Here is a 27913-nt window from a genome sequence, read left to right on the forward strand (position 1 = left end):
GCACATGACCTGAAAACAAACACAGATCTTAACAGCTGAAGTTGAAGCTGAAAACAAAACTCATTTAATTACAATTCTTTAGTCTGATGGTTTAAATAACTTTAAACTGTACATACATTATTGTAGGATGACTATATAAACATAATAAACACATATGACATACACTCGTCTCATAATTTAAGTCAATGCAGGACTTGTAAAGGTGGGGGAAAGAGGGGGAAGAGGGGGGGAAACAAAAAGGAAATGAAATGCAAATAATTACACATTTGGGATGAAGCTGGGAAAATAAATCTACATTTTAAATATGTAGACGTATACATAAACATGTTTACTAACTATATATGAATATATAATGTGTCATTTAGCATCATTTAAGCAGTGGATATTGAGAAATGTACTGTATTGTCTATTCTGATGGGAATGTCCGTGTGTGTGTGTGTGTGTGTGTGTGTGTGTATACTGAAGATACTGAAGCATCAGTGTTTCCAGTCTGTTCACGTTCAAACTATTGTGGCTGCTGAGACACATTTGATGTGTGACTTGTAACTCCAGTGATTAACGTGATACATACAATGAAAAAATGTTGCATGATTTCATCACTTGTCTGTGAAAACTGAGGTATTGTAGAAAGCAGCTATTAATCACTTTTACCCCCAGGAAAAGCATAATTCTGCAAAGTTCTGCATGTTTCATGTGTTAAAACCACTTTGTTCTAATGAGACCATGATCACAAACAGTTGTTTCAACAATAATGCACAGCACCAACAATAATGCACATCCTGTCTATATATACACTATATCACATATACATTACATCTTTGAATGAACTGAGTATAGAATCTAATGTATACATACTGTGCCACCGATTAAGGCATATCTTTAGGCCTACACTAGGGAAGCATGCCCTCACTGCCCTCTCTGTGTTCTGTACCGGCTGTTGATCTCATTCATAACTACATCTCCATTGGGCTCGTCCAGAGAAGTTATCTGCCCGTCTTCATGCCGGCCACCTACAGGGGGAGACACTGGGTTACATCCCATTTAACTTAAACCAGGTATACCAGAGATGGACAATTCCAGTCCTTCACAGCCAGAGTCCTTCCATATTTAAAGTTATCTTTCAATTAGCAAGTAATAAGCACCAAGTACAACGTTTGGTTATCCACTATGCTAAACAATGACTTCAATTACAACAATGTGACCCTGTAACCTTCCACAAGTGGAATTGCCAGTGGTGAAGCAAGATTCGGGTAGGTGGGGACTTTCAGGAAATATTTTTTTATCATGAAGTCCTCAAAGGTAAGAAAAGCCTTCCGCCGGGTAAGAGATAGTTCACTTTCATTAGAATCTGCTTGCTAATTAATGCTCATCTCTAGTCAAGAACGCAGGATGGACATATTTGTTTAATACATATAAGATAAAATAATTTAGGGCCAGTAGGGGTGAGGCACAGAGGAGTGAGAGAATGAATAAGAGTAACCAATTTTGCAACAGGTTCCCCAGTACCCACCGATGCCATTAGGCCTCTCAGTGCTGTCACTGGGCAAGAAGGAAGAGGTGCTGGAGGTGTTGCTGGATTGCACAGAGTTGGAGGAGCCAAAGGAGGTTGCCCTGATTGCAGACAGCTTCTTGGTTCTGTTTTGGGTAGCAGTTCGGCTCCATTCTGAAATGATAATTAAGACAGAAACATTAGTGGGGATCTGAGAATTCTGTTTCTCTTGCACCTGTCAGAAACATGATAGCTTTATCTTAGCAGCAAGTTGGTTGTGGGAATATAAAGTTAGTTCTTCTCAGTCACAGAGACTGGTCTCTCACTGGGGGTTGTGCAGGAGACAGAAGATGTCAGAGGCCAAACCTGTATTTTCAGGTAGCCGCAATTTCCCACAGCACAGGTAGGTCCTCCACTGCTTCCGCACATTTTCCTTGATGGCACAGTGGAAGATGAAGATGAAAAATCCTGTGAGAGACAAGCTGTGTCAGTATTGCATAAGAATCAGTTACTGTAAGAGACAGTCACAGTCAGTATTTCCTCAATCATTTACTGTGAGAGACAATGAGGGTCGGTATTCTCAATAATTTACTATAAGAGATGATCAGCATAAGTGTTCCCTCAGAATGATTTACTATAGAGACAGTCACGATCAGTATTACCTTAGAATCATTTACTGTGAGAGGTGGCCAATACTATTATTCAGATTCATGCATGTGCATTAGTGTGTATAGACATCACTGGGAGTTCTGCTTGATCCAAAATTAGACAGAAAATAAGATAAAATCTGGGGAATGGGGGATATCAAGAAGGCACAGCAAGGCTTTTCAAGGCCAGTAAGTTACTCATGGAGCTAATTAAATGAGTTTAGTATATTCAGTGGGGATGATTGATGTGAATATCTCACCCTGTAGGGAGTTGAAGATGGCAAACAGGTACATGAAGGGCAGATTGACAGGCCCCCAGGCAAAGAAAGCAAAGCCCCAGGTCAGTCCCAAGAGGACAGTGAGTCCAGCTACGCTGCGCAGATCCTGCAGCCCACTGCGCTGTTGGACATTGTGGGGGTTCTGCTGCTTGATCCGGTACAGCTGCACCATCACCACTATAAACATGCTAAGGTTCACCACGAAGATCACGCAGAAGTAGGCCACCACAGCCACGTAGAATGCCACATCATTCTTGAGCCAGCAGCTGAGGAAGGTGGGGAAAGGTTAAACTTCACTGAGTTCACATGCGGCTATATGCATAAAACGTAGAACCACATTCTCCTGTATAAGTGGGGTGCCATACCCTGCTAAATCTCACCTAAAGTTCAACAGTTCATAAAAGTTGCTGACTGCATGAGGTATTGGTTAACCTACTGTTCCAGCTGTCAATCAGTTAAAAATCTGCTGGTCTGGGGATCATCAGGAACAAGACTTATCCTTAATACTTCTGTTCATTAATGCATTTAGGTGGCCACTAACAATTTTGTGGGTTTTATCTCTGTCTGTGTGAGTAACAGTCTTTCAGTGTAATGTCTGTCTGTGTCTTTTGTTCTCTGTCTACATTACTGGCCTTTTAAGAAAAACATCTGCTATGCCTGAGACATTTATCAGAACATCTTGCCATACTGGTATTTGATAAGAATGTGAATGTTGACTCACAAATCATCTGTGGAACCATCATTAAACTTTCCATAGGAAATAAGGCCATAGTTGTTTTTGTCAATTGCAATGACAATGATGACCACAATAAGTGGGACACCTGGAATAAAACACCAAGAAATTAAAACCCTTGGATTAAAAACAAATTAGCTTTAATAAATACCACACATGCATCCTATATAAATCCAGTACAATAAATTATCTAGGTTTAATTTTTTCAAAGGGCAATGGAAACTACTGTATGTACACTTAAACTGCTGTGAAACAGATCAGGGTTACTCACTGCAGTCCTTCTGTAGGACTGATTGATGACTTACCCCAGCCAGCAAGGGAGAACTTGAGCATGTATTTAGACACATAGGTGTTGAAGACCTTGACAAGTGCCAGGTACATGTGGAGGGCCTCCAGGCCCATCCAGGTGAAAGATACGAGAAGGAAGTAGTGCAGGAAGAAGGCAGTGGAGATGCAGAGGCCCACAGAGTTTGGGTACAGTGCCAGCCATGAGTCCAGCAGGAAGACTAAGTTGAGTAGTAGCAGGGCTGTGCACAGCTGGATCAGAATCTTGGATGGGATGTCCTTCCTCAGTTTTCTACAAGAAGGAGTAAAATGTGAGGTTTTCTCCATATGCATGAATATATGACTCAATTTACAATGCAGATTTATTATTGATTTCCAAATATAACATTGGCTGTACCTTTTTGAGTTCTGACACGTTTATGGCTTTTTGTAAGCGCTACAGGTATAGTAAGAACAAGGCGAATCAAAAGAGTGAAGGTCAAACAACTAACCCAAAGGCCAGGTATGTGAGCAGAGTAATGGAGAGGAAGATGGCGGAAATCCCACACCCAATGTAGGTGATGTAGGTGAGGATGATTGACTGTATACGGTTAGTTATGCCCTCTCTGGAAATGTCCTGCAAAGGAAGAAGAGAAACATATTTACCAGTCAGTTATGATTTACGACAGCCATGAAAACCAACCACTGCATGTTTGAAGAACATGGTAATACAAGAGAAGAAAAAGAATCTCTTTGTGGCTCCAAGGCACTGTGTCTGTTGAAGATGGTGATGCAATCACAGTAGGTTTGAAATTCAATTCATTTTGGTTGAGCTCACTTACCAGAAGCACTGCAAAGCTGGTGAGATGGTTACAACTGCAGATCGTCTCTTCATCTGTTGAGTTTTGAACAAAGCAACCACTTGGGTTCCAGCCCCCTGATCCACCTGCCGAACAATGTCCATCAAAATGAAACCCAACAAACAAGGCAAAACCTCTCCAAACCCATCATACTAAAACCATCCAGACAAATTAAATTATAAGTCAATCTGTTGAAGCTGCCTCAGCTTGTCAAAATAGACCAAAAACAGAGGTAACGGTAATACTCACCATTCCTGCGGAAGTCCCAGAACACACAAGAGGCTACAAAGTTGGCCTATGGGACATGAAAATATTGAGATAGAGAGACAAAAGGGGGAACAATTTCAGTCATAAACCCAACCTGCTGACAACAGATGAAGTTGAAGAGATCTGTCTGTCTAACTCACTGGGATGGGTTCATTGTTCCTCAGGGTGAAGACCACATTGTGCCTCAGGTTGCTGATGGATAGGTTGGCCACACTTGTTCCTAGGATAGCACTGTTCAGCCTTTTCTTTCCAAGGGCTCTGTCCTAGACACGAAAAAAGATGAAGGGGGGGTGAAGAGTTAGGGCATAACTTATCAGAATTTTGTCCTCTCTGGAAATGTGAAATACTTTCATTTTTCAAAGCTGGTTCATTTAAATCTTGAACTTTTGACTAAATCAAAATTACACACTGGTAATGTTTAACATGTGCCTGAATTACTAAATTAACTGCTTGAGTTTGGGTGCAGGTTCCATGTGGTATATGGTTGTTCATATACGCCACAGAGAGAGAAGAGGAGAGACATCAATGGAAGTTTTAAACAAATATGTAAATGTAAACCAGACCTAACATTCAGCATTTGGGAGGTAAGCTAAACTATCAGTTGTATCAGATTTTGAGAGTCTGCCTGCAATGAAAGCCTGCAGTAACTGTGGCCATCCAGGACAGGGTTTAACCCAGCCTCAGAGAGTAATCGGGCCTACAAGGACATTTTCAATAAAGAGCAGCAGAGGCATAAAGAGAAAAAAGAGATAGAAAGACGGTGGGGAAAAGGGGAGGCAACCTGGAACACCGTGCTCTTCTGGTAGAAGTTGAATTGGACCCTGGAAGCCAGCAGCTGCTGCTCAGGGCTCAGGTTGTCAGTCAGGGAGGCAGGCAGCGTGATGGAGCCCTGAGGGGAGCTGGGAACTATATTCCTTGTATTGGTTTGACCTTTGAGGTTACCGCTGATCTGTACAATGAGGAAGACACATCAGTGCATGTAAAAGCCATTAGCAGTGCACAAACAAAAAGCACCAATAGATGCATAAAACAAATCTGTGCGTGCACCAAACACACCAGAAAAATTACTGTGGTAACGCACACACCGAACACACCTGCACAGAAGTTAAACATGACAGTACAGGTTTCACACACTTAAGCAAATGCATAAAACATAAGGCATCTGAAGTTGAAAGTAACATTCTGAAACACAGTGTCTCTAGCAAATTGCCACATAATATTCATTTAGGGGTACGCCTGTTGGGGAGGGGAGAGGTCCTTGTGATTAGACTCTAGGAGTGGGGGAGGCATTTGTGTGTGTTGGTGCCTTCGTACCTGCACGTTGGAAGGGTCTGTGATAGAGAAGGACGTCTCCTGAAAGTTAGCACTGTCCACCTTCTTCACTGCCAGAGCAACGGAGTCAGATAAGATGGTCTCTGTCGTACCCTGCACAACCAGTTTCAGTCCCACTGTATCCACCACTCCTATTATCCTGACAGGGATCAATTGGTTTTGGTTAATACATACTAAAGCATTACATCAGTGAAGACCACATGCTTTATTAAAGGAGGTGTATATAATCTTATGATACTGATCAAAATGAACGTTTGAATTATGTTTAGTCTGAACTGATACCTTGATTTATGCACTTATGATCCAATAACAAAGAACACTGAAAATAACACAATAAAGTACCCAGTTCATTTCACGTCATGTCTAAAATTTTATTTTCTCCACAAAATGTCTCCCAATCTCTCTTTCTTTACAGTTCTGACACCTGTCTGCCCTGAAGAGAACTGAACCAAGGAAACTAAAAACAGACCTTATTGTAAATACCTAGAAAACTGCTGGGAGACACGTTTGTTGACCAACACATTGAATGATTACAGGTGAGCAGTGGCCTGCAGGACAAACTGCAGTAAAATGTAGGCTCACCTGTTGGAGGAGGAGGCCAGTGTGTCAACAGAGGCATTCAGCAAGTTGCTGACGATGGTGATCACGGTGCGTCCCAGGTTCAGGCTCACATTGGGTCCAGAGAGCAGGTTCTCCAGCTGGGACACCAGCTGTGCCACCTGGGAGGAGTTGAGAGAGGACACGTCCTTTGTGAGGTTCAGTAGTCCCTCTGCCTCTGTCTCCAGGCTCTTTGTCGTCATGGACACTGCAGAAGAGGAGGGTGGGAACACCAGACCATCACACTGGGGAGAGGAACTGGGCCAAATGAGTAATGTGGGGCTCAGAACATCTAGACCTCAAGGTCTACAACATCAAAACTCATGAGTCACAGGTTCAATCTAAATTCAAATACTAATACTCTTAAGCACAGAGAGGGATGCAGTTGAACAGTTGATGGTCATTTCATGTTTATACTTCACCTTCTTACATTCACATTTATTTATTTAGCAGACACTTTTATCCATATTCTTATCTTCACATCATTAGTCAACAGAGCATATCTTTCTGCAATGTGTTTTTAGCATTGTTGATCCTAATAAGATACATGGTGACTCTACCAAGGTTAAGATAGTTACCTGTGGTAGCAGCTGGGTTTGTGGTGCTGGCAGGAGCAATGGTCATTGGCTTCCCTGGCGTTATAATGGGACTTGCTGAGCTTTCTGCAGTAGTTGTGGAGTTGGTTGGAGTAGACAGGGTTGTGGTGGATGCAGTTTTAGTTACGTTGGTGGGCGTCTTCGGTGATGTCATTGTTACCCCCTCTGTAATGTTTGATGTGCTGGATGTTAGGGTTGTAGTGTTCTTCAGAGAGCCTGTTGTCATGTTGTGCTGTATTGTGATGTTGGGTGGCAAGAAAGTTGTGGATGTGTTGGCCATGGTATCAATGGGTGGTGTTGGGGAGAGGCTGTAGGTAGTATTGGGGGGTGCGGCTGTAAATGGGGGAGGGATGGGGCCTGGCATACACATTTCACTGAGGGACACACCCACAGTTTCACCCATATTGCTAAAGAAAAAAAAACAAAAACATCCTGGTTACATCCTAGAACAAAGCATCCTCATTATACACTCTCAAGAAATATCCTAATTAAACACACATTCATCCTTTACAACTTTCATATCCTATATATTCATATTTTATAAAGACAGACTCCATTGAAACCAATATTTTTCTATTGACATGCCATTTGGGTAGTTACGTTTGAAGATGGGGGAAATATTCAAACTTCGGTGGTTTTTGCACCTGTCAATGTATGCCACTCACTTGCTCTCTTTCACTTTCACTCACTATACCTGGAGTCACTGTGGGTTGCCATTAATTCCTTTGTAAAATGACTTCCAGGTTCTGATAAAAACCCTTGTGCCCAACTTAACAATAAGTGTTTAAATGTTTAAAAGACACCTTGAATCCTATCATAGTCCCAAAGGATAACATTCTACATTAGACACATCTCAAGCACATTTTTTAATCTTCAATGTTATAATCGATAATCAATAACCTCTATATCACTTTGAATAAATTTGATTACAGCAAACAGTAACATAACCCCAGAGGCCTTATGAATAGGCCTGTACTGACCAGGTGAGGAGTGATGAACTGTGGAGGTCACAGATCTGGGAGACGCTGAGGTCGGTGCTGATCAAAGGGAAGCTGATCTTTGACATATTGACAGTGGATCCTGACGGCCAATCACAGATTGCTGACAAGGACAGAGTACACATGGCATCAGTATCACGGAGAGAACAGAGCAGACACTCCCCTGCACTGAGCATGACCCTACACACACTCACCCAGTCGTGTGAGGGTGGAGTCATAGATGATGCCCGGCATGGTTTGAAACAGCGGCACCAGGACGTCTCTGATCATACAGGTGTCCAGAGGTCTAGCCAGCTTCAGGATTACAGTACAGACTTCAAACCTGGGAGAGGGCAGAGGTGTGGCAGAGAGAGGGGGAGGATGTGAAGAAGGGGGAGTGGAATAGGAGGGGTAAGGGTAGAAAGAGAAAATGAGCATTGGTCAGAAGTTATATCTGACATGCGCCTCTGTGCTGACAGCAAGTTCAGTGACTTTTGAAGTAGCGGCTCTGCTCCACAAGGGATATCACTAAGGCTGAGAGACCCCAGCTCTCTGTTCAGTGATTCATTTACAGTCATGTCTGTACTTAAAACAATGGTATATCACTACACAGTTTCTCACAAAAAGTTTGGCTCACAGGGATCTTCTTATCAGGAAATGTGAGACATGGTGTTTTCTTACTGTCTGACCCAAATGAGAGAGACTTACATTGCTGAACATTTCGGGTAAGCTTCCTAGAGAAAGGAAAAAAAAACACAGGCTTTATCTCATTGGTCCTCACTCATCCCATATGGGAATGAAATATTGCATATATTTTTTGAATGGAATTGAACAATAGTGCTTTATAGCTAGAGTGCTACGAACACATTAAGAATAGAAATACCTGAAAAACTCCTGAAACTGTGGAAGCCATTGAGCAAAGTGAGCTGTAAAAAGAGAACATAATTAATGATTTTCAAGAAATGGTCATAGAAACACTGGGAAAATACATAGTGAAAGAGCATGGTGTGTTGACTGTAGATAAGTCATGTGCATGGATGGTATTGGCTTACAGATGCATTTGTCTACAGATGTGTTTGAAGCTGATTCAATCATAGACAGTGTTTGTATGTGACCGATGTGGGCTTGCTTACAGATATGTATGTTTATAATGCTGGCGCAATTGAAGATATGTTGCGTGTACAGATTATCAACAGTGAGCTAAGAGGATGCATTGAAATGGAGCAGCACATACTCTGAGGTTGTTGAAGAACTGTTGCAGGCTGGTGGAACTGAACCCAGCTGGTTGACCTGAGGCATAAGGAGAGAGGTCAACAAAATCACTCCCTCCTCACTATCTTTATAAAATACACACACACACACACACACACTGGTACACACTCACACACGTGTGCTAGAGATGGCTTTTCAAATTGATGATCGATAGGATTAGGTTTTACAGCTAGATTTTGTCCTGTCACTGCCATCCATAAATTAGTATTAGAGTGTCAACAAAGCACCCTGTAACAAATTGTAACTGCCAGACTACGTTTATGAAATGTACTCATTAATGGCCACAACTCACCAAAGACTGAACATCTTCAAATGTGATCCGGCCAGCAACGATCAGAACGCTTAAAGTGTAGTATGCAGCTGAGAGAGGGAGAGAAGGAGGAAGCTATTACTTTCTAGAGTGATAAGCAGTGTTGTATTTGCCGTATTTGTTGACTACACTGATTGTGCTTATTACTGAGGTGCTTACCTGTGTCATTACAGAATGTAGAACAGCTGCAGTTAAACGTCTCAATTACTGAAACCCAGACAAGCAGCAAGCATTTTCATTCATTCATTCATTTCAATCATCAGAATACAAAGCTGAATAGCTGCATGCATGTTACCGCTGCAATAGCTGTGGTCATTACTCACAGTGTAATGGCTGAATGTATATAATTGTTACAGTATACAGTGCTGGCCAAAAGTATTGGCACCCCTGCAATTCTGTCAGATAATGCTCAATTTCTCCCAGAAAATGATTGCAATTACAAATGTTTTGGTAGTAATATCTTCATTTATTTTGCTTGCAATGAAAAAACAATTAAATCAATTATCATTTTACACAAAACTCCAAAAATGGACCGGACAAAAGTATTGGCACCCTCAGCCTAATACTTGGTAGCACAACCTTTGGACAAAATAACTGCGAACAACCGCTTCCGGTATCCATCAATGAGTTTCTTACAATGCTCTGCTGGAATTTTAGACCATTCTTCTTTGGCAAACTGCTCCAGCTCCCTGAGATTTGAAGGGTGCCTTCTCCAAACTGCCATTTTCAGATCTCTCCACAAGTGTTCTATGGGATTCAGGTCTGGACTCATTGCTGGCCACTTTAGAAGTCTCCAGTGCTTTCCCTCAAACCATTTTCTAGTGCTTTTTGAAGTGTGCTTTGGGTCATTGTCCTGCTGGAAGACCCATGACCTCTGAGGGAGACCCAGCTTTCTCACACTGGGCCCTACATTACGCTGCAAAATTTGTTGGTAGTCTTCAGACTTCATAATGCCATGCACACGGTCAAGCAGTCCAGTGCCAGAGGCAGCAAAGCAACCCCAAAACATCAGGGAACCTCCGCCATGTTTGACTGTGGGGACCGTGTTCTTTTCTTTGAAGGCCTCGTTTTTTTTCCTGTAAACTCTATGTTGATGCCTTTTCCCAAAAAGCTCTACTTTTGTCTCATCTGACCAGAGAACATTCTTCCAAAATGTTTTTGGCTTTCTCAGGTAAGTTTTAGCAAACTCCAGCCTGGCTTTTTTATGTCTCTGGGTCAGAAGTGGAGTCTTCCTGGGTATCCTACCATAGAGTCCCTTTTCATTCAGACACCGACGGATAGTACGGGTTGACACTGTTGTACCCTCGGACTGCAGGACAGCTTGAACTTGTCTGGATGTTAGTCGAGGTTCTTTATCCACCATCCGCACAATCTTTCGTTGAAATCTCTCGTCAATTTTTCTTTTCCGTCCACATCTAGGGAGGTTAGCCACAGTGCCATGGGCTTTAAACCTATTGATGACACTGCGCACGGTAGACACAGGAACATTCAGGTCTTTGGAGATGGACTTGTAGCCTTGAGATTGCCCATGCTTCCTCACAATTTTGCTTCTCAAGTCCTCAGACAGTTCTTTGGTCTTCTTTCTTTTCTCCATACTCAATGTGGTACACACAAGGACACAGGACAGAGGTTGAGTCAACTTTAATCCATTTTAACTGGCTGCAAGTGTGATTTAGTGATTGCCACCACCTGTTATGTGTCACAGGTAAGTAACAGGTGCTGTTAATTACACAAATTAGAGAAGCATCACATGATTTTTCAAAGGGTGCCAATACTTTTGTCCGGCCCATTTTTGGAGTTTTGTGTAAATTGATACTTGATTTGACTTTTTTTTCTTTCTCTTTTGTGTTTTTTCATTGCAAGCAAAATAAATGAAGATATTACTACCAAAACATTTGTAATTGCAATCATTTTCTGGGAGAAATTGAGCATTATCTGACAGAATTGCAGGGGTGCCAATACTTTTGGCCAGCACTGTATGTTGTCAGCTACCACAGAGGAAGGGTTGAAACTTCTGTATTGTATGTGTTTGATACAGTAGCTGTGGTTGTTACTCACTGTTGCTCTGAGAGCAGATTTGTTTCACGGGCTTTTGAACATCCACAGGCACAACCACTTTTCCTGCAGAACTATTACTGAAACACACACCAAGACACACACACACACATATATATATTACACACACTTGTGCATACTTCCCATGAGGAAAGATAAAAATACAGTCCAAATGATTACATCTCATGGTTTTCAGAAGAGTTAGATGGTTGTTGAAGAACTAGGTCTGCAGGTTTGAATTCTTAGTGCCACCTTGCTGTTGTACCCCTGATCTTTGTGCTTAATTTGAATTGCTTTAGTAAAATATTCAGCTGTATAAGAGAATGATATATGAACTGCCAGCTGTTTCAACCAATTAAATACATAATTTAACACTGCAGTGAAGGAAGGACTGCATTGCAGCTTGGCTTTAATGTCATACATAACTGAGCATTCTTTGAGCAATTACCATGTGCAACTCCACATCATCCACTGGGTCTTACCATGTGACATTCAGAGGGTGTTCAGAGTGACAGACATCAGAGACGGGAGAGGAGGAGTAGCACTTCTCAAAGCTGCCACCAGGAGCCAGCACATTTTCACTGGAACACAGTCCCTTGGCTGTCGAGAGGCAAACAGCTCATGCTGGCGAACTTGCTATGATACCACCACGGCAGGTGTTCACTTTTTAGACATCCTGTGCTCCCTGTGCTGCTGTGCAGAATATGCTGCAACTGTTATTCCTCAGATACTACCAGTACATCTAAAAACTACTACACACAATACCGAGCTAGAGATTCATTGTTCTGCTAATTGTAATGTATACAGTGTTATGCTTTATACTTATGTTATACACATTATAATATTTTTCTTTGAAAGACTTGATTTTTCTAATGGAATATGCTGTAGAATGAAATCTTTTCCATGACCTGATAATGAAAGGAATGGGTGACACATGTGGATTTGGCCTTAACCCTCCCTATTAAGCCTACCCTCCATAATTAAGCATTCAGGAAATAAGATCACACACACAGCATGACGCATAGGTTTATCATGATGCAATGATAAACAGGTAAGAGCAGAAGTCCACACAGGAATAACACTGCGGACACTGAGTAAATAAACAGTGATTGTTACAAGAGAAATTCCGCCCGGCTCTGACCTGCCCCTTGCTCTGATGCAGGTTGTGGTCACTCACCCACTTGCTCCACCTGACCCAGCAGGCGGGCCTGTATGGAGGAGCTCCCACTGCCATCAACAAGAGCCTGGTATAGCACACAGGGGTCTGTGGGACGGCTTAGCTGGAGCAGCACCGTGCAGTTAGTTATCCTGGGGGAGGGTCAGGCATTAGGACAAGCATGTTGGAAATGGAAGTCTGTACACTACTGGACCAGTCCCACAGAAGTCACTGAATCTGCTTGATATTTCAAAGACTGACCTTATTTTCTCTTTGTCATCACACAGGACCTCAATTCCCTAAAAAAAAACAGAGAGAAGGGACTATATGATCTTGATGCATGCACATACAATTAATGCACATACATTCAGCAAAGAGTGCATTTTAGACCTGCATACAGTCTGTTACTGAGTGTTTACCTGGAAGAGGAGAACGGCTGTTTCATTTTTCCCCGGGCATGTTTCCTGTCCCCTGTGGAATTAAAACTTGTTTTTTTAGCTCTTTCACACAACATAATCCAAACCACAGCCAAGCCAGCACAAAAAAACATATCCGCAGATCAAAAACCTTATCCTCTAAAAGGGGGATCTTTTTGGCCTAGATAAATGATCCAAAAATCCAAATAATGGTAAGCAATCTGACCTTTAATTCTTTACTTTCATGCCACATGAGTAGTGTAGAAGTAGCACGTAGCATGAATCACTTCCAGAAGTTGAACCCATCATCAAATAACACCTTCTAGACTCATTGTGTAACTCCTGCTGAAAGTATGTGGACAGCCAACAATAACACAGCCCACTGGATCACACTGAAATGGTTACCTGTCAGAGGTAGTGCTGTCAGAGGGGGTGTTCTGTGGAGAGCTGGTTGTGCTGGCCACCATGTTAGTTGTTGCTTGACTGGACAGCTCACAGGTGTAGATGTTAAAGACACCGGAGAGCTGAAAGACAGTAATATTTGATGTCGCAGCTGGTCATTCTGTGGTCATGCAAGCATAATTGGAGCTGAGCAAGACAGTTAGAGTCTGTCCTTAATAAACTCAAAGATCTGTGTCATATGACCATGCCTACCCAGTTGGAGATGTCTGATTCAGTCTTCTTGCCTTTAGTCGCCTGCATTTCCAGGACCATCCAGTAGAATGCGGCTGTAACCACACAAAGCACACATAGAGAACTTTCAGAGAGAAAAAGTACATAGCATTTAAAATACTTCAGTTAAAAAAAAAAACTCTCTACCTACTTTCACCTGCTAGGATAAATCTAACTTGAGTTCCATATTAATTTTAATGTTTACTTCAGTTTACTGTTCAGTGTTATGGTTTAATATCAAATTCAAAGAAAACATTTTACTGGACAATCAGTCCATCACCAATTATGTAGCCTTTATAAGGTCGATGGAGATTTGCTTGTGACATCCAACCAGAACACCTGTGGCTAACTAATTTAAGTAACCTTCAACAGTTCCCCTGATCAAAGTACAACAGCAAGTGTGAGGATGATTAAAAACAAAGTGCTACATTGTCATGTTTCAGAAATTTCCCATGAAACCAGACAAGACAACAAGACAAAACAAGTTCACTCACTTTCGTTGGCACAGAACTCTGGGAATGTGCACTGTATTGCCAGAGGCCCTGAAATATTGAAGCGGAGGCAGGGATGAGGACAAGCAATGCCGAAACCGCTAACTCCGGAGGACAAGACATTTCTGTAGTCTAAGCGAGATGAATGAGGCCCTGTAGTTGTGAACGAGTGGGGCTGCAAGTATGGAATCCACCTTCTGTGTGTCTCCGTGGACTTTAAAACCGTTGTTGGTAGTTTCAGATGCCATACGGTAATTTTAAGCAATTAAATCTATCAGATTAAATTGTCTTGGAAAAGTAAATTTACTGTTCTTAATATTTCCTCTACTTCTTATTCCATTAAATTTTCTGTATGTAATTCCTCCTAGAACTTTTCAGCTACATACAGTATATTATATATATATATATTCAGCTCTCATCACTGTATGTGACCATTCAGCTGAGACATGTAATCAGTGACATACTGAGAAATTGTGTAAATTCTGTCTGCAGGGCCAACAACTGATCCAGGATCATCTTATCCAGTCCTGGTCCTAATCTTGTGTTATACACATCTGTTGTTGTACCTACCTGTTGTGTTGTTGTGGGTAGGAGTTGTGGTGAGTGTGTAAGTTTCAGTAGTGGACACTAAAATGGAAAAAGGAGGGCATTTTACTTCCATTTCATGTTGAATTTGTTAAAGTTACATCTGATATGAAGTCATGCTTGAAACTAAGCATGCTTAAGAATTGCATGGCTTACTGTTGACTGTGAGCTCCAAGGATGTAGTTGGAGACAGCGTGGCAGATGTAGTTGGAGACAGCATGGTGGGTGTGGTTGGAAGCAGTGTGGTGGATATGTTTGGAGACATAATTGTGGAGGTGATTGGAAGCAGTGTGGTGGAAATGTTTGGAGACAGCATGGTGGATGTGGTTGGAGGCATTGTGGTAGATGTATTTGGAGACGGCATGGTGGATGTGGTTACAGATAATGTACTGGAAGTGTCTGGAAGCAGTGTGGTGGATGTGTTTGGAATCAGTGTGGTGGATGTGGTTGGAGTCATTGTGGTGGATGTGTTTGGAAGCAGTGTGGTGGATGTGGTTGGAGACAGTATGGTGGATGTGGTCTGAGGAAGCATGGTGGATGTGATTGCAGGTGATGTACTGGATGTGGATGGAGGCAGTGTGGAAGGTGTAACTGAAGCAGCAGTGTGCAGAGCTGAAGTTAGGGGACTGGGTGTGACAAACTCTGGAGAGGTTTCTGGAGATGTTGAGGTGACAGCTGTTGAAGAGGATGCTGTGAGTGAAGTTAGAGGTGCTGCAGATAAAGGTGGAAGGGGTGATGTGGATGAAAGTGGAAGGGTTGCGGCGAGTAGAGGAGGAGGTGGTGTGAGTGTAATGGGTGGAATTACAATTGGAAGGGGTATAGTGGGTGGAGGTAGAGTGGTCTCAGAGGGTGGCGGAGCAGTAGACAAAGGTGGAGGGGATATGGTGGGCGGAGGCAATGTGACGACAAGGCTCCTATCCTGACCCACTGGTAGTGCTGAAACGAAAGCACAGAGATCAACACCAGAGCACTCTGAGTGTGCGCATTAAAGAGCCAGACACACCCACTTTCTGTACATCCCACTGACAGTAAGATCACACAAAACATGCTGAAACAAAGAACAGCTTTGCTTTGAAATTATCTGAGCTTTCTCTCCCTGCATCTGAGACCAGAACAAGAAATGGAGAAAAGCCTTTGGAGTTTATGATGGAGATTTGGGCACAGTAATCCACACACAGTACAAGCAAGTGCAGAGCAGGAGAAAGAACAAACACCTTCAGTTTTTTACCCATTAGTGAAAAAGAGCACAGTTTTAATCCAACCAACTTTACCAATATGCATATGAGACCAGTCCCAAGCTTATGCAACTATCAGGGGTCAACTATATACAAAACATTTTCAAAATATCTTCTTTTTTAAAATAGCTTTTTTTTTTTACAAGAATAATTTAGAACAAACTCCTGTGCAGTGTATTTGATAGCGCAAAGATTCAGTCACCCTTTTTATTAAAAAACACAAAAACAGATTTTGATGAAGACTTTCTTTTCATCATTCCTGTATGTTTTCAGTGGCCATTTATCACTTCAATAGATCAATATTTTGGGGGTGCTTATGTAATTGTCTTTCCTTCCCGTGCATGTTTGTGTATTTTTTACCTTATCTGTAAAAGAGACAGGATCAATTTGGAAACTAGACTGTTGTTATTGTTTTCGAAGGAAGCATATGAGGATACTGAGAAAGTGCCACATACAAGGACCTCTCTTTAATCCACATACTGTCCTTGAAAAAGAATGACAGTGACTGACTTGATTGTCCTCTTTAAAAGGGATGACACCTTTAAATCTTATAATCATAATCCTAATTATTGCCATGTCCTCCCTTGGGTACGTCTGCAAGACCAAGAATTTCCTAAGCATTTTTGAGGATGAATGGACATGTCTCCTTGGAGTATGTGCAGAGGGATTGCACACTGTGTGATGCAAATCTCAGGAGAAGGAGTAGGAAGAATAGGCAGAGTGGCAGCAGAAACCCCCCACCGACAGCAGCACAGAGAAGCACCAGTCCCACACTCTGACAGTCTTACCTTCACGCTTCACCCGCCTTGGGCCTAAAAGATTAAACGCGACACCCACATTAAGCCCTCACTTCAGAGAGTTTTTCTACAAATACTATGAGCCATCGTCTACAGTAATAGCATCTCCGATGACATGCAAATCTGACAGCTACTTTGATATGTTGTGATTTTGGATTATTAACTAAAAAACACACACCAGAACATACATATTAGTATAAACTCACACGCACTTACACACAGGCATACATGCAAAATGCTATTGACATTAATAAGTTAGGTATCATCTAAGATCCAGGTTATTTGTTCATGCAGACACTTGCTGACTGTAGGTCCAGCAGATAGAGAGGCTGTGTTGAGATCACACAGCACCATGTGTATTCCTGTATGATTTGTACCAGTGGAAAATGGGAGCATTCCGTATGTGATGAATGCGTTCATTTAAAGGTTCAGGTACAGAAACCTATGTAACTATGATTGCCACATGTTCTCATTTACTCAGATAGGCTCCATGGCTATTCGGGAGTCAGATCAGGTTACTGTAGTGGCAGAGCATGATGTACTCACCGCACGGCAGCCTGTCGTCTCGCACCGGTGCCCACTCGCCTCTGTCCCACTCCTCCGAACTCCAGCCGACCACAGTCCCATTCTCGCAGGTGTCGTGGTTGCCGATGTCATCCCACACACGGAACAGGTAGAGCTCCACCTCCCCGAGGTGCGAGAGGGGGGTATGCCGAGCCCTGCAGCCCAACAGCAGGTCCCCGCCTAGCGGGATAGGCTCCCCGGTGACCGTGCGCACGGAGGGGGAGCCGTCCACGTCTAGGGCGACGCTGTGGCGGGCCGCGTCCCGTTTCAGGCACACGTGGTACCACCTGTGGGGGAGGAGGCGGACTGGGAAGCGATGCCTCACACCCAGCAGCCACACGTACAGGGTCCTCCTGTCACCCTCCAGGGCCAGGTCGTACTGCTCCACATGAGGAGGGCCGTAGGTAAAGGCTGTCCACTCCCCTTGGGCCAGCACTCGCAGGTGCATGCAGACCGTCACCTGGACCAGAGTGGGCACCCGGACCCTGTCCACCAGAGTCCAGGGGTCCCTGCAGCCACGTGGGAAATGTGCCTTTGAATCATGCATGAAGCTGGCTTCCACTGCAAGAACACACATGAAAGAAGAAGAAAGGAGGAGAGGAGAGGAAAGGAGAGGAGAGAGGAGAGGAGGATGAGGGAGAACAGGAGAGGAGAGGGGAGGGGAGGACCGGGGAGGAGAGGAGATGAGAGGGTACTGCTTAATATATCACTCCTCACAGCTCCATATCTTAGGCATACACTAACCTAAGCATTATTTTCATAACAGCATTATCCATCATAAACAACAAATTCATTTTACCAACAACTGATATTTCTGTTTTTTTTCAGTTTTCTCTGAAATGTATATGTCTTTTTGTAGATTTTATAATGAAATTCTTCAAGAACCAAGGGTTGAATGACACTGCATGCATTACCTTTGTTACCGCTCACATGTCTTACTGATGTACGTCACAAATGTTGCGTAAGCTTAGTGTGGTTCCGCCCATGCTTGTCAACCCATACTGGGGTGGATTTTTTTCCGAGAAATGTTTCTGAGAAAATTCCATATTCTCTTATTCACAAGCTTTATTTACCATGCTGTGAAAGTGTAATTAATATCTAAATCTCAATAGCCTTATATTATACCACTGTTTTTGCTGCTATAATTTGCTCAATACTTGTCATATTAATATCATATATATTATAATAATTGTAGTTAAATTGATAGCAGTTTCAGAAGGTGTCAGAGATAAAGTGGCTTCCATGCCCTTTGTCACTACAGCAAGGAAAACAAGATGCAGAAATTGGCATCCTGGACATCCTCAGAGTATTCATAATCATATTCCTAGGCATATTATTCCTTAAAATATGTAATCAAAATTATTTAATGGCAGAATGCAATATTTAATTTCTTAGTGACAAAAACTAGTTTTAATCATTTTTAAGTCCAAATAAATAATTTCATTTGAAATAAATGCAAATAAATTATAGGGAGAATTTAAAGTTATGTTCATTTGAAAGCAAAAACACATTGCAATGCTTTGTCACCACAGTATAGGTCAGTCTTCCCTTTGTTTCAAACTATTTATAGGCAAAGAAAGAAAGACAAATAGACTTGATGTGTCTGTAAGAGCTAAGCACAAAGTTTGCGCTCACTCAATACGTGATGCATGAAGCCAGTCTAATTTATGACATTGAAAGTAATGGTTGTTTCAACAAGTAAACACATAGCTGCATAGTCTGAATAGGAATTGACTGAATGTGAGCTATCCTCATTTGACCCAATACAGATCATTTCACCTAATAGCATGTGACCAACTGCTCAACTGTGGCTGTTTCTAGAAAATCACTAAAATTACTTAAAAGGTAAACGTATGATGAAGGAAGAAATCACAATGACTGTGCTTGTGTTATTTCAAAAGAATCCACTACTTTTTCACCACCTACTCAAGCCAGTGCCTATTCCAGGTCCTGGTTCTCTACCCACTGAACTTCCGCAACTCCCTTTTTGTTGGAGTCTTTGCTCATACAATAAGAACTCTGCAACTGATCGATAACGTTGCCAGCTGGCTGGTCCAGAAGTTTCCTCAAATTCTCCAGTGTCTCTCCTCTCCTGATCTTCCTCCATTCTCTAACAGTAACAACTTTCATCTGTTTCAAAACACCGGTGCCGGGGGTGAGAGGAGTGGATCCCCCTTAACGTCAACCCATCATCAGACCTACACCTGCATTACCCTCAGTAAGCTGCTCTGGATAAGGGCATCTGCTAGATGACAAATATTAAACATAACGGACCCTGAAAAGACTGCAGGAAATTATACAGAGTTTATGCAGATCATAGCATAGTGTGAGGTAAAATGCTTATTTTAATTTCTAGCATGAACTACTAATGATAATGTAACTGTGTTACTTACCTACGAGTCAGCACTGACATTTGGGCTGTGTCCACAACTACCTCTGCTGGGCCTCAGTGTCAGGGTCTGTGTAAATGTGTTGTGGAAACAACTGTCTCTCCTACCCTCTCAGGTATACCTGCCCTATAACTTAAATGGGTCACTGGAAATGAGGCTAGAGTCTCTCAGGATCTAGGGTTGAGCGGCCCTGCAGACATTGTGGATCTCATGACCCAGAGATAAGGAGCAATTTGCTGATCAAATTTAAGATGAGGGTGAATAAGTAGCAATAGAATTTGACCACATCGCTCAGGGGCACAGAGGAAGGTGAGGGCAAGTTCAGACAGTGATACAGGCCTCAGATCAGTGAGACAAATAAGACAATAAGCAGAGGGGCTGCCATTGTCTTCTCACTCTGAGACAACAAGAGGCCATTGCTGTATTCCTGCTTTCACCTGCTGTACCCTCTCCTCCTTTCTATTGTCAGACATTCTCAGGTCTGGTTACGCTGGGAGCCACAACACTGTGCCTAGCTTCAGCAGACTCTTTTGAATAAGGTTCTCTATTACTGGAGCAGAAGTCAGGCATGGTAAGGATAGCAGATTTGGAAACTTCAGTCACAGAAAGCCATGTGACTGATACCTCCAATAATGTGCTTTTGTTTATTTGACTCTTCAGGAATGTGCACTGACATGTTGGCATTCCATACTGTCACAAAGCATCTGGTTACTTCTATTTCTGCCATAGATTAACTACGTTCTCTTTACTAAGTAGTTTAAATTTTCACTAGAGTTGAACAAAGAGTCTAGAACCAAACTAATTCCAGTATGATAACTCTAGCTGCAACTCTTGCATGTTCGAATCAGAATCAGTCTTTATTGGCCAAATATGGTTTTACACATACGAGAAATTTGACTCCGGTTCCAATGTCTCTCATAGTGTGTTCACACAATGATTCACAATGATTTATGTCCATACCAGATTCAGGCAACACACACAACACTGGATATAATGGGCATATAACAACTCCAGGACAGGCCATAGTGTTCCATTTTCTTGCAGATGAGTCCATTTTAAAAATTTATTTTACAAGGCTATTGAGAAATGCAGCTTATTGTTAATAATACCAGCATACACATGAACGCTATATACACTCCCGGGCAAAAAAAAAAAAAATGGCCCAAGCTCAAAATCGCAAAACATTAAGCTTTTAATGGTCTTAATAACAAATCATTGGTCAGGAAATTAGCAAGAATTATACAAATACACTCCTGAGACCTTGTGCGCCACCATTTGCTTGTTAACTTTTGCTGCAGTGAATAGTTTGGGAAAAAGCTGGAAACAGGGAAATTCACTTATATAGTGTTCTTGTACACAAGGTAAAATAATGATAATGATTAAAATGTTTGATATAAAATTCAAACTAACACATGTCTGGATGTACAAAATTTTCTAAAAATATCTTCTGGGATGTTTTTGTTCTGAAAAGATAAGTCATTATTTGGTGATCTGCCACACCTTACGCAGCCCATCAAAGGCCTGATAATGAGCTCATAAGTGGAGCCAGGAGTGATAGAAAGATCTACAATATGCAGGGTTGTGAGTCCCAAGGAAAATCTGCTCCAAAAAAAGCAAAATATCATGCAGGGGTTGCTGTCAGAAATCACATAGCTGGTCTTCATCAGGCTAACTGTAGTTATTCTGAAATTTACAAGACCCTAAAGGCAGAGAAAATCCCTACTTCTCTATCAGCTATTAAGACAATAGGTCAATGCTTTGAAACAACAGGTGATGTTGCCAGAAAGAAAGGTTCTGGAAGGCCCAAAGCCATGTCATGCAGGGATGACCACCTGCTGAAATTTACAGTTCTCAAAGACAGGAAAAAAAACTGTCAGAAGAATTCAAGACCTCAGACAACAAGAATCTTTCAAGAAAAACAATTAACAGAAGGTTGTCTATTGCAGGTTTTGTGTCTAGAAGATGTGTTAAAAAGCCATTGCTGTCTGAGAAAAACATCAAAGACAGAATGAAGTTTTTGGCTGAATATGGAAAGTTTGATTCAGAATGGTTCAGCAGAGTTGTGTGGAGTGATGAATCATGGTTTGAGTTATATGGTGATGTCTAGAGAGGTGTCTTCAAAGACCTGGTGAGAAATACACTATATGCATCTCTACCACAGTGTAATGGTGTGGGAACCTTTTCAGCTGCTGGTACTGGTGAGCTGCTTCACTGTGAAAAGTCAATTAATGCTTTGTAGTACAGGAGAAAGACTTGCTTGTTTTCTAAAGAGAAACAATCAGACCTTATTTTTTCAACAAGATAATGCTCCTGCCCACACTGCAAAGACTACCAAGAAGTGGCTTGAGAACAAATCCATCAGGCTCATGTTTTGAGTCCAGATTTGAACCCTATAGAGAACACTTGGTCTCACATTAAACACAAACTAGCCAGGAAATGTTTTTCAACTACTCATCAACTGTTTGAAGCCATTAACGCTGGGTGGAACAATATTGACTCTTCCTTCTGTAAAAAGCTGTCTGCAAGTTTACCCTCAAGGCTTCAACATTTAAACAAATCACAGGGGAAAGCTATCTCATACTAAGTTACTTTATCTATTTGTTTAATTCTTGCTAATTTCCTGAAACGTTATTTGTTAGTAAGACCATTAAAAGCTTAATGCTTTGCCATTTTGGGCTTGGCCCATTTTTTGCCCAAGAGTGTATATAAAACAAACATAAACTCAATTTTCCTTTGTCTGAATGGGGTGGGGTATTATTTTAATCATTTTTCACTGCCTACATGGCGCACGCATCAGTAGTGTGACTCATTTGGAAACAGAAGACTGCCAAATTGCCAGTGTCACTAATTAATAAGAGAATTAAAGAAGGGATTATCACCTTGTCAATGTTCCTAATTCATCTAAGAATTAAAAAGGATTAAATGTAAGACATGGCTGTGTTACTAATTAATCTGAAAATGAGCAAGGAAAGGAGAGTTTAATCTCTGACACTACGGGGCAGAAGAGTAACTGAGCTGATTGTGTCAGGCACCAGCCCAGTGTGTGTGTAAAATCAACCCAGACCTCATCATTCACAGATCTGTTCTCAAAAGCATTAACCCAGTTCACCCTGGTAAATAGTGAGGAAATAGTGAGGCATACATCATTGGCCCTAAAAATAATATTAAAAAAAAAAACAAAAACAACCCATAATAGATCTGTCTGTCACAGATGAATATTATGAATGTTTATGTCCTCAGCATTCCCACATAACCCTCATGGATCCCACTAATCACTGTCTGGGATCAGCTGCAGCCTTTGGTTGCTGGTTTGATTCCCCTCTGGGGCACTGCTGTTGTACCCTTGGGCAAAGTACTTAACCTCCAATTGTCTCAGTAAGTACCCATCTGTACAAATGGATAACATTGTAACTGATGTCAGTTGCTCTGGATAAGAGCGTCTGCTAAATGCCAATAATGTAATGTAATGCCTTTTGCGCCTCATCCCTGGTCCTGAAACACCTTTCAGCCTCATTTTTCAACATTCCTAAATATCCAGTGCTATGATTTTGAAGTGGTAGAAGCAAACCAGGGAAATTTGGTGGATTGAGAAAGATCTGCTGGATTGTGGCCCCCAAAAGAATGATTTCAGCCTATCAGATATTACATAAGTCAAGCTTCTGACAGATGCATGTTTGATGTAATAGCCTGGTATGACTCCAGCCTACAAAACACCAGCACAACATGGCTCCATCCTATAAAACACTAACAAAATGTGACTTCTCCAATGGAACGCCTGCACAGCCTTACCCTTGCCTATGAAATGCAACCAAAATCCGGCCACTTCCTATGATAAACAAGCAAAGTCTGACTCCACTCCTCTTACCTGTGACCACATGGCACAGAAGCACCAGCACAGAGAGGAGAAGATAGCAGCTGAGGTTCTTGCGTGCTGCTCTCTGCAGATCTGGGTCTAAGCAGGGCATCACTCTATAAGAAAACACCAAAGAGAGATTTTTCATAACAGGATGTTGCCCCATATGACTAAATGAACTAGAAAGAGCATTAAAGTGAAACACGTGGACTGACAGGCCATTTCTGTCTGGTTGTAATTTCCAAAGTCATCAGGTGTGGCTGTGGGGGTGCGATCCTGATTGTGTCAAGCTCATAAAGTACAGTATGTATGTGTAGCCAACCTTCTAACTGGAGAACAACAAGAACATTAACCTGAAACCGCATTTATATAGCACGCTATATCAACATTTCGGAGCCTTTTGCTGTGGGTAGGTAATTCATTTCATCCAACACAAGACTGCATTTCCCATCTTAGTGCTACATGGTTGAACATGGTTGAGCTTTACCTTTTGTAGACAGATGGACACGGGTATGACAGCATGATTAAAAGCACAAATTTGGACAGAGACAAATGACAATACTAAAATAAAATAAATATTCACATTTGATTAATATGATACAGTATGCTTTAAGCTGTGGAGCTTTTTAAAGTCAGAATATCCAAAAAAGCAATGTAGCCACACATATTTTAAATGGACACCAAGTTCAAACCAACCTTTCCTTTCATTTAAATTAACATTAAAATCTCCCAGCAATTACAACTGGACATATGGGCAATTAAAAAAAATACAGAAAGAATCACAACACATTTACTGAGATTCACTCTATGTGGGTATTCACAGAATATATGAAGAAATAGACCTAATGATTGTAACTTATGCTTATTAACATTTTACCAGTTGTTTTTAATCTACACTTCATCTGAAAAGCACACAAAGTAGTCCACTGTATATAAAACCCATGTGAAAGTTTGCATGCACTAATTGGCAGGCCAGGTTTTTGGAGGCACGGAAAATGTTCTCCTAAATAGTTTTGTAATTTAGAACAACCCCAAGTACACAACGCTTCCTACCTGACAAAAGAATTTCCTCAAGAGACAGGTTTTTAGCTGAGTTATGTTTGTCATAGAGCCAAAGCCTTGGGTTGTATTAGTAGGATAAGAGCTTGACTGAGGGTTGACTCTGTAAGAAGTCATTACAGGAAACTGTGTATGCTCAGAAAGCTGAGTACAGTCTGAGATACAGACAACAGGATGAAGGCAGAAGAGAGAAAAAACACTATCAAATTTTGAAATGACTGCAGACCATCCACATCAAATATGTCATTTGTATGTGCGAACATTGTTCTTAGACAAAATGGAGAAAATAAACAGTTTAGAACCTGTCTATAATGAATTATTATGCCAGACAGGAGAAGAATGTCTCGTTATTTGCTTCCATATTCCCAATGGATTATTAATTGTAGGACCCATCTGTAATGCAGATACTCGGTATTTAAATTTAAGTAAAGGCAAGTCCTTAATGGTATGCAGGGAGCCCTAGAGGAAGAGCCAATCTGAGTTCTTAATGACTTCAACTGAAAGGACCAAAATAAAATTTAAAATTTATAAAAGCAAGACCACCTGATAGTATGGGGTGCTATAGAGTTGCAGGACGAATTCTGGATTGTTTGTTACTCCAGATGAAATTTCTGCAAATACTACCTGTGAGGGTAGCAGTTAAACAGGTGTCACAGAAAATAGAAATTGGAGGAACAATGTTTATTTTCACTACTGAGACTCAGCCATACAAAATGGGGTGCAAACGTTAATAATTAGCTGGATTCTTCTTTATGTTATACAGGACAGCAGAATGATTCTGCTTACAAGGAGATCTTATGTTTGGATACATTTTATGCGTAAATATGTGGAGTCCAAAGGCTGTATTTGAATTGAAATAAAATATGGTGGTGAATAAGACTTAGAGGCATCTAAGCAGGCTTAGGCAGATTAATTCAGAAAAAGCCAGATTGATCAAATAGTGGCAATAGAGCATGACCAACAATGCAAATGGGCATTATTAAGGGACTTAATAACTGTCTAACTGCTTGAGCCAGAAGTTTGCGAGATAAGAATGGGAAAGAAAACAACCTTGTCTTGTGCCTCTTTACAGAGAGAAGAGAGCAGGAATAGAATAGCCCATTTGGACACATTCAGTAGGAAAGCTGTAATAAATATGAACCATATGAATTAACCAAAGGCTGAAACCAAAACGTTACAGCACTTCCCACAACTAGCTCCACTCTAGGCAGTTCAAAGTCATCTTGGCATCTAATGACAGCAGTGAACAGGAGCCTTGCTCAGTGGATGCACCATCAAGAATCTGAAGGCAAAATAAACTGTCAGGGGCTAAAAACCATACATAAGGCAAATCTGGTCATGAAATCTATCAAGACGTGTCCAACTTCTTGATTTTCATACTGGAATGTAATAATGATAAAGGCCTGCAGCTGGCATATTCCAGAGGATCTTTAAAACTATTTTGCTACAGTGAAATGAGTGCTGATTTCTTATCCTTGTATAGCTTACCTACTTCCAGAATATTTCATATATTTCAATAGCAATGGGCCAACTGAGCCCCACATAACCAGTAACATTGGGAAGTGGGAATCAAGTGGGAATCCAATCTAAATCAGGAGATTTACATTTCAGCAAGGCGACAGCTGACTGTGGCTTTCTTTTCCCATTATCTACTGACTATTCATATGTCTGTTCTCCTTTTTAAACCTACATCACTTTTTCTGTTTTATGTTTTAGCCTTCCTCCATTTTGTTTGTTCTGTTTTAAATCTGATCCACAGAAGTATATGTTTACACCTTACACCTTAGAGAAAAGACAATAATGAATATAATGAGACAAACAGGTAGGCTATATAGATGTAGACTTTTGTGCTTTCCCCCCTTTATGTGTTTTTTCTTTATTCCTGTTTGGAATCACAGAGTTGGACATTGGGCTTATCGTACCTTGACAACCTCTGCACTTGTGAATGTAATCCTTTGATACACTCACATGCAACCAATGGCTGTTTTTTGCACTACAACACACATAGTACACCATAGTGAAGTGGGTGCATATTGCAGAGTAGGCACTAGCACTACTCCACTGACATCATCTGAACAATTCACAGCTGGTTTGATGGTAATTCCATAAAAAATGGATGTCCGGAAGCAGTCCTGCTCTACTACAACCTCAGTCTCACACAGCTGTTATCACTCATGCCCAACCCTCTATTTTTGATGGACATGCAAACAGAGACACATCCACACATCTTACAGGTGACAGACTCCTCTCACTGTGTCACATCTTAGAACAGAATAAAATGGCTTCTCTTTGCTAATGGTGAAATGCAGCTCAACGTGGATCATTCTTTATGAGAACGGGGTATTGTATAACAGTATAGGACCATGCAGGTATCCTCGTGTTTTGGGAAACATTGGTCCTATGTTTTTTTCTTTATTGCACCGCAAACAAATTCATTACCCTCACCATCACCATTGATAAGAATGATTAAAAAGGAAGTACAGGAACAATTACATGCTACAATTATATTCCGAATGTAGCGACAGAAATACATAGACTGTCTAAACAATACTAATAATAATAACCACGGCAACAAGAAGTTCAGCGTTACAAAAAGGCGACTGGAATGTCCGGTTTCTTTTCTTTGATATTACACGTTGGACTTGTAAAAGATGCATATTTACAAACTAGATGACTTACATAAACAACGTACAAGAGGTGTACTTACCTGGTGACAAAGCGCCGGGGAAGAGCACACGCTCCATCGCATCCCACTGAGAAATTCACATAGAAACTTTTACGCCCAAATGACATGTGTTTCCCATCAGCACAGCAACCGTGCAAGTGTCTCCCAAAGTACAACCACCTCAAAGATGTGCTAGGTGAATCCAGCCTTCTTTCCGTAATTCAGCTTAAATTATGTTTAACACTGGGAATATGAAGAAAGTTTCGCCCGTGAAAAAGAAACACGCAATTTTCCTCTGAATATTAGTAACGTATTCGTATGCTATTATGACTAAGGTTTTGCTTGGCATAGAA

The 27913-nt window shown here is 41.4% G+C and overlaps 1 protein-coding gene across 4 annotated transcripts; it reads right to left on the minus strand.

The window, feature by feature from the left end:
* Positions 1-95: 95 nt before the first annotated feature.
* LOC118775542 (mucin-5AC-like) lies at positions 96-27871 on the minus strand. Of its 4 annotated transcripts, XM_036525511.1 has the most exons (36): positions 27603-27661; positions 25439-25519; positions 23849-23952; positions 17576-18154; positions 17021-17044; positions 15154-15933; positions 14983-15039; positions 14416-14463; positions 13904-13977; positions 13655-13773; positions 13253-13304; positions 13095-13132; positions 12855-12985; positions 12160-12277; positions 11681-11757; positions 9782-9829; positions 9605-9672; positions 9275-9330; positions 8924-8966; positions 8749-8774; positions 8256-8383; positions 8044-8164; positions 7046-7470; positions 6453-6675; positions 5853-6009; positions 5320-5487; positions 4679-4801; positions 4521-4566; positions 4254-4357; positions 3924-4048; positions 3453-3724; positions 3136-3235; positions 2397-2680; positions 1856-1957; positions 1511-1663; positions 96-1010 (listed from the first exon to the last, which is right to left on the minus strand). In XM_036525511.1, exons 3-36 carry the CDS (start codon positions 23946-23948, stop codon positions 907-909), a joined length of 5073 nt encoding a protein of 1690 aa, XP_036381404.1. In that variant the 5' UTR covers positions 23949-23952; positions 25439-25519; positions 27603-27661; the 3' UTR covers positions 96-906. The 4 variants fall into 4 exon arrangements, with proteins under 4 accessions (XP_036381404.1, XP_036381402.1, XP_036381405.1 ...); XM_036525509.1 differs by lacking the exon at positions 25439-25519 and having other exon boundaries at positions 27603-27871; XM_036525512.1 differs by lacking the exons at positions 25439-25519; positions 27603-27661 and adding an exon at positions 24890-24974.
* Between the last annotated feature and the right edge of the window lie 42 nt (positions 27872-27913).

The sequence above is a fragment of the Megalops cyprinoides genome, chromosome 3 (assembly GCF_013368585.1).
Source record: "Megalops cyprinoides isolate fMegCyp1 chromosome 3, fMegCyp1.pri, whole genome shotgun sequence".
NCBI classification, from domain to species: Eukaryota; Metazoa; Chordata; class Actinopteri; order Elopiformes; family Megalopidae; genus Megalops; species Megalops cyprinoides.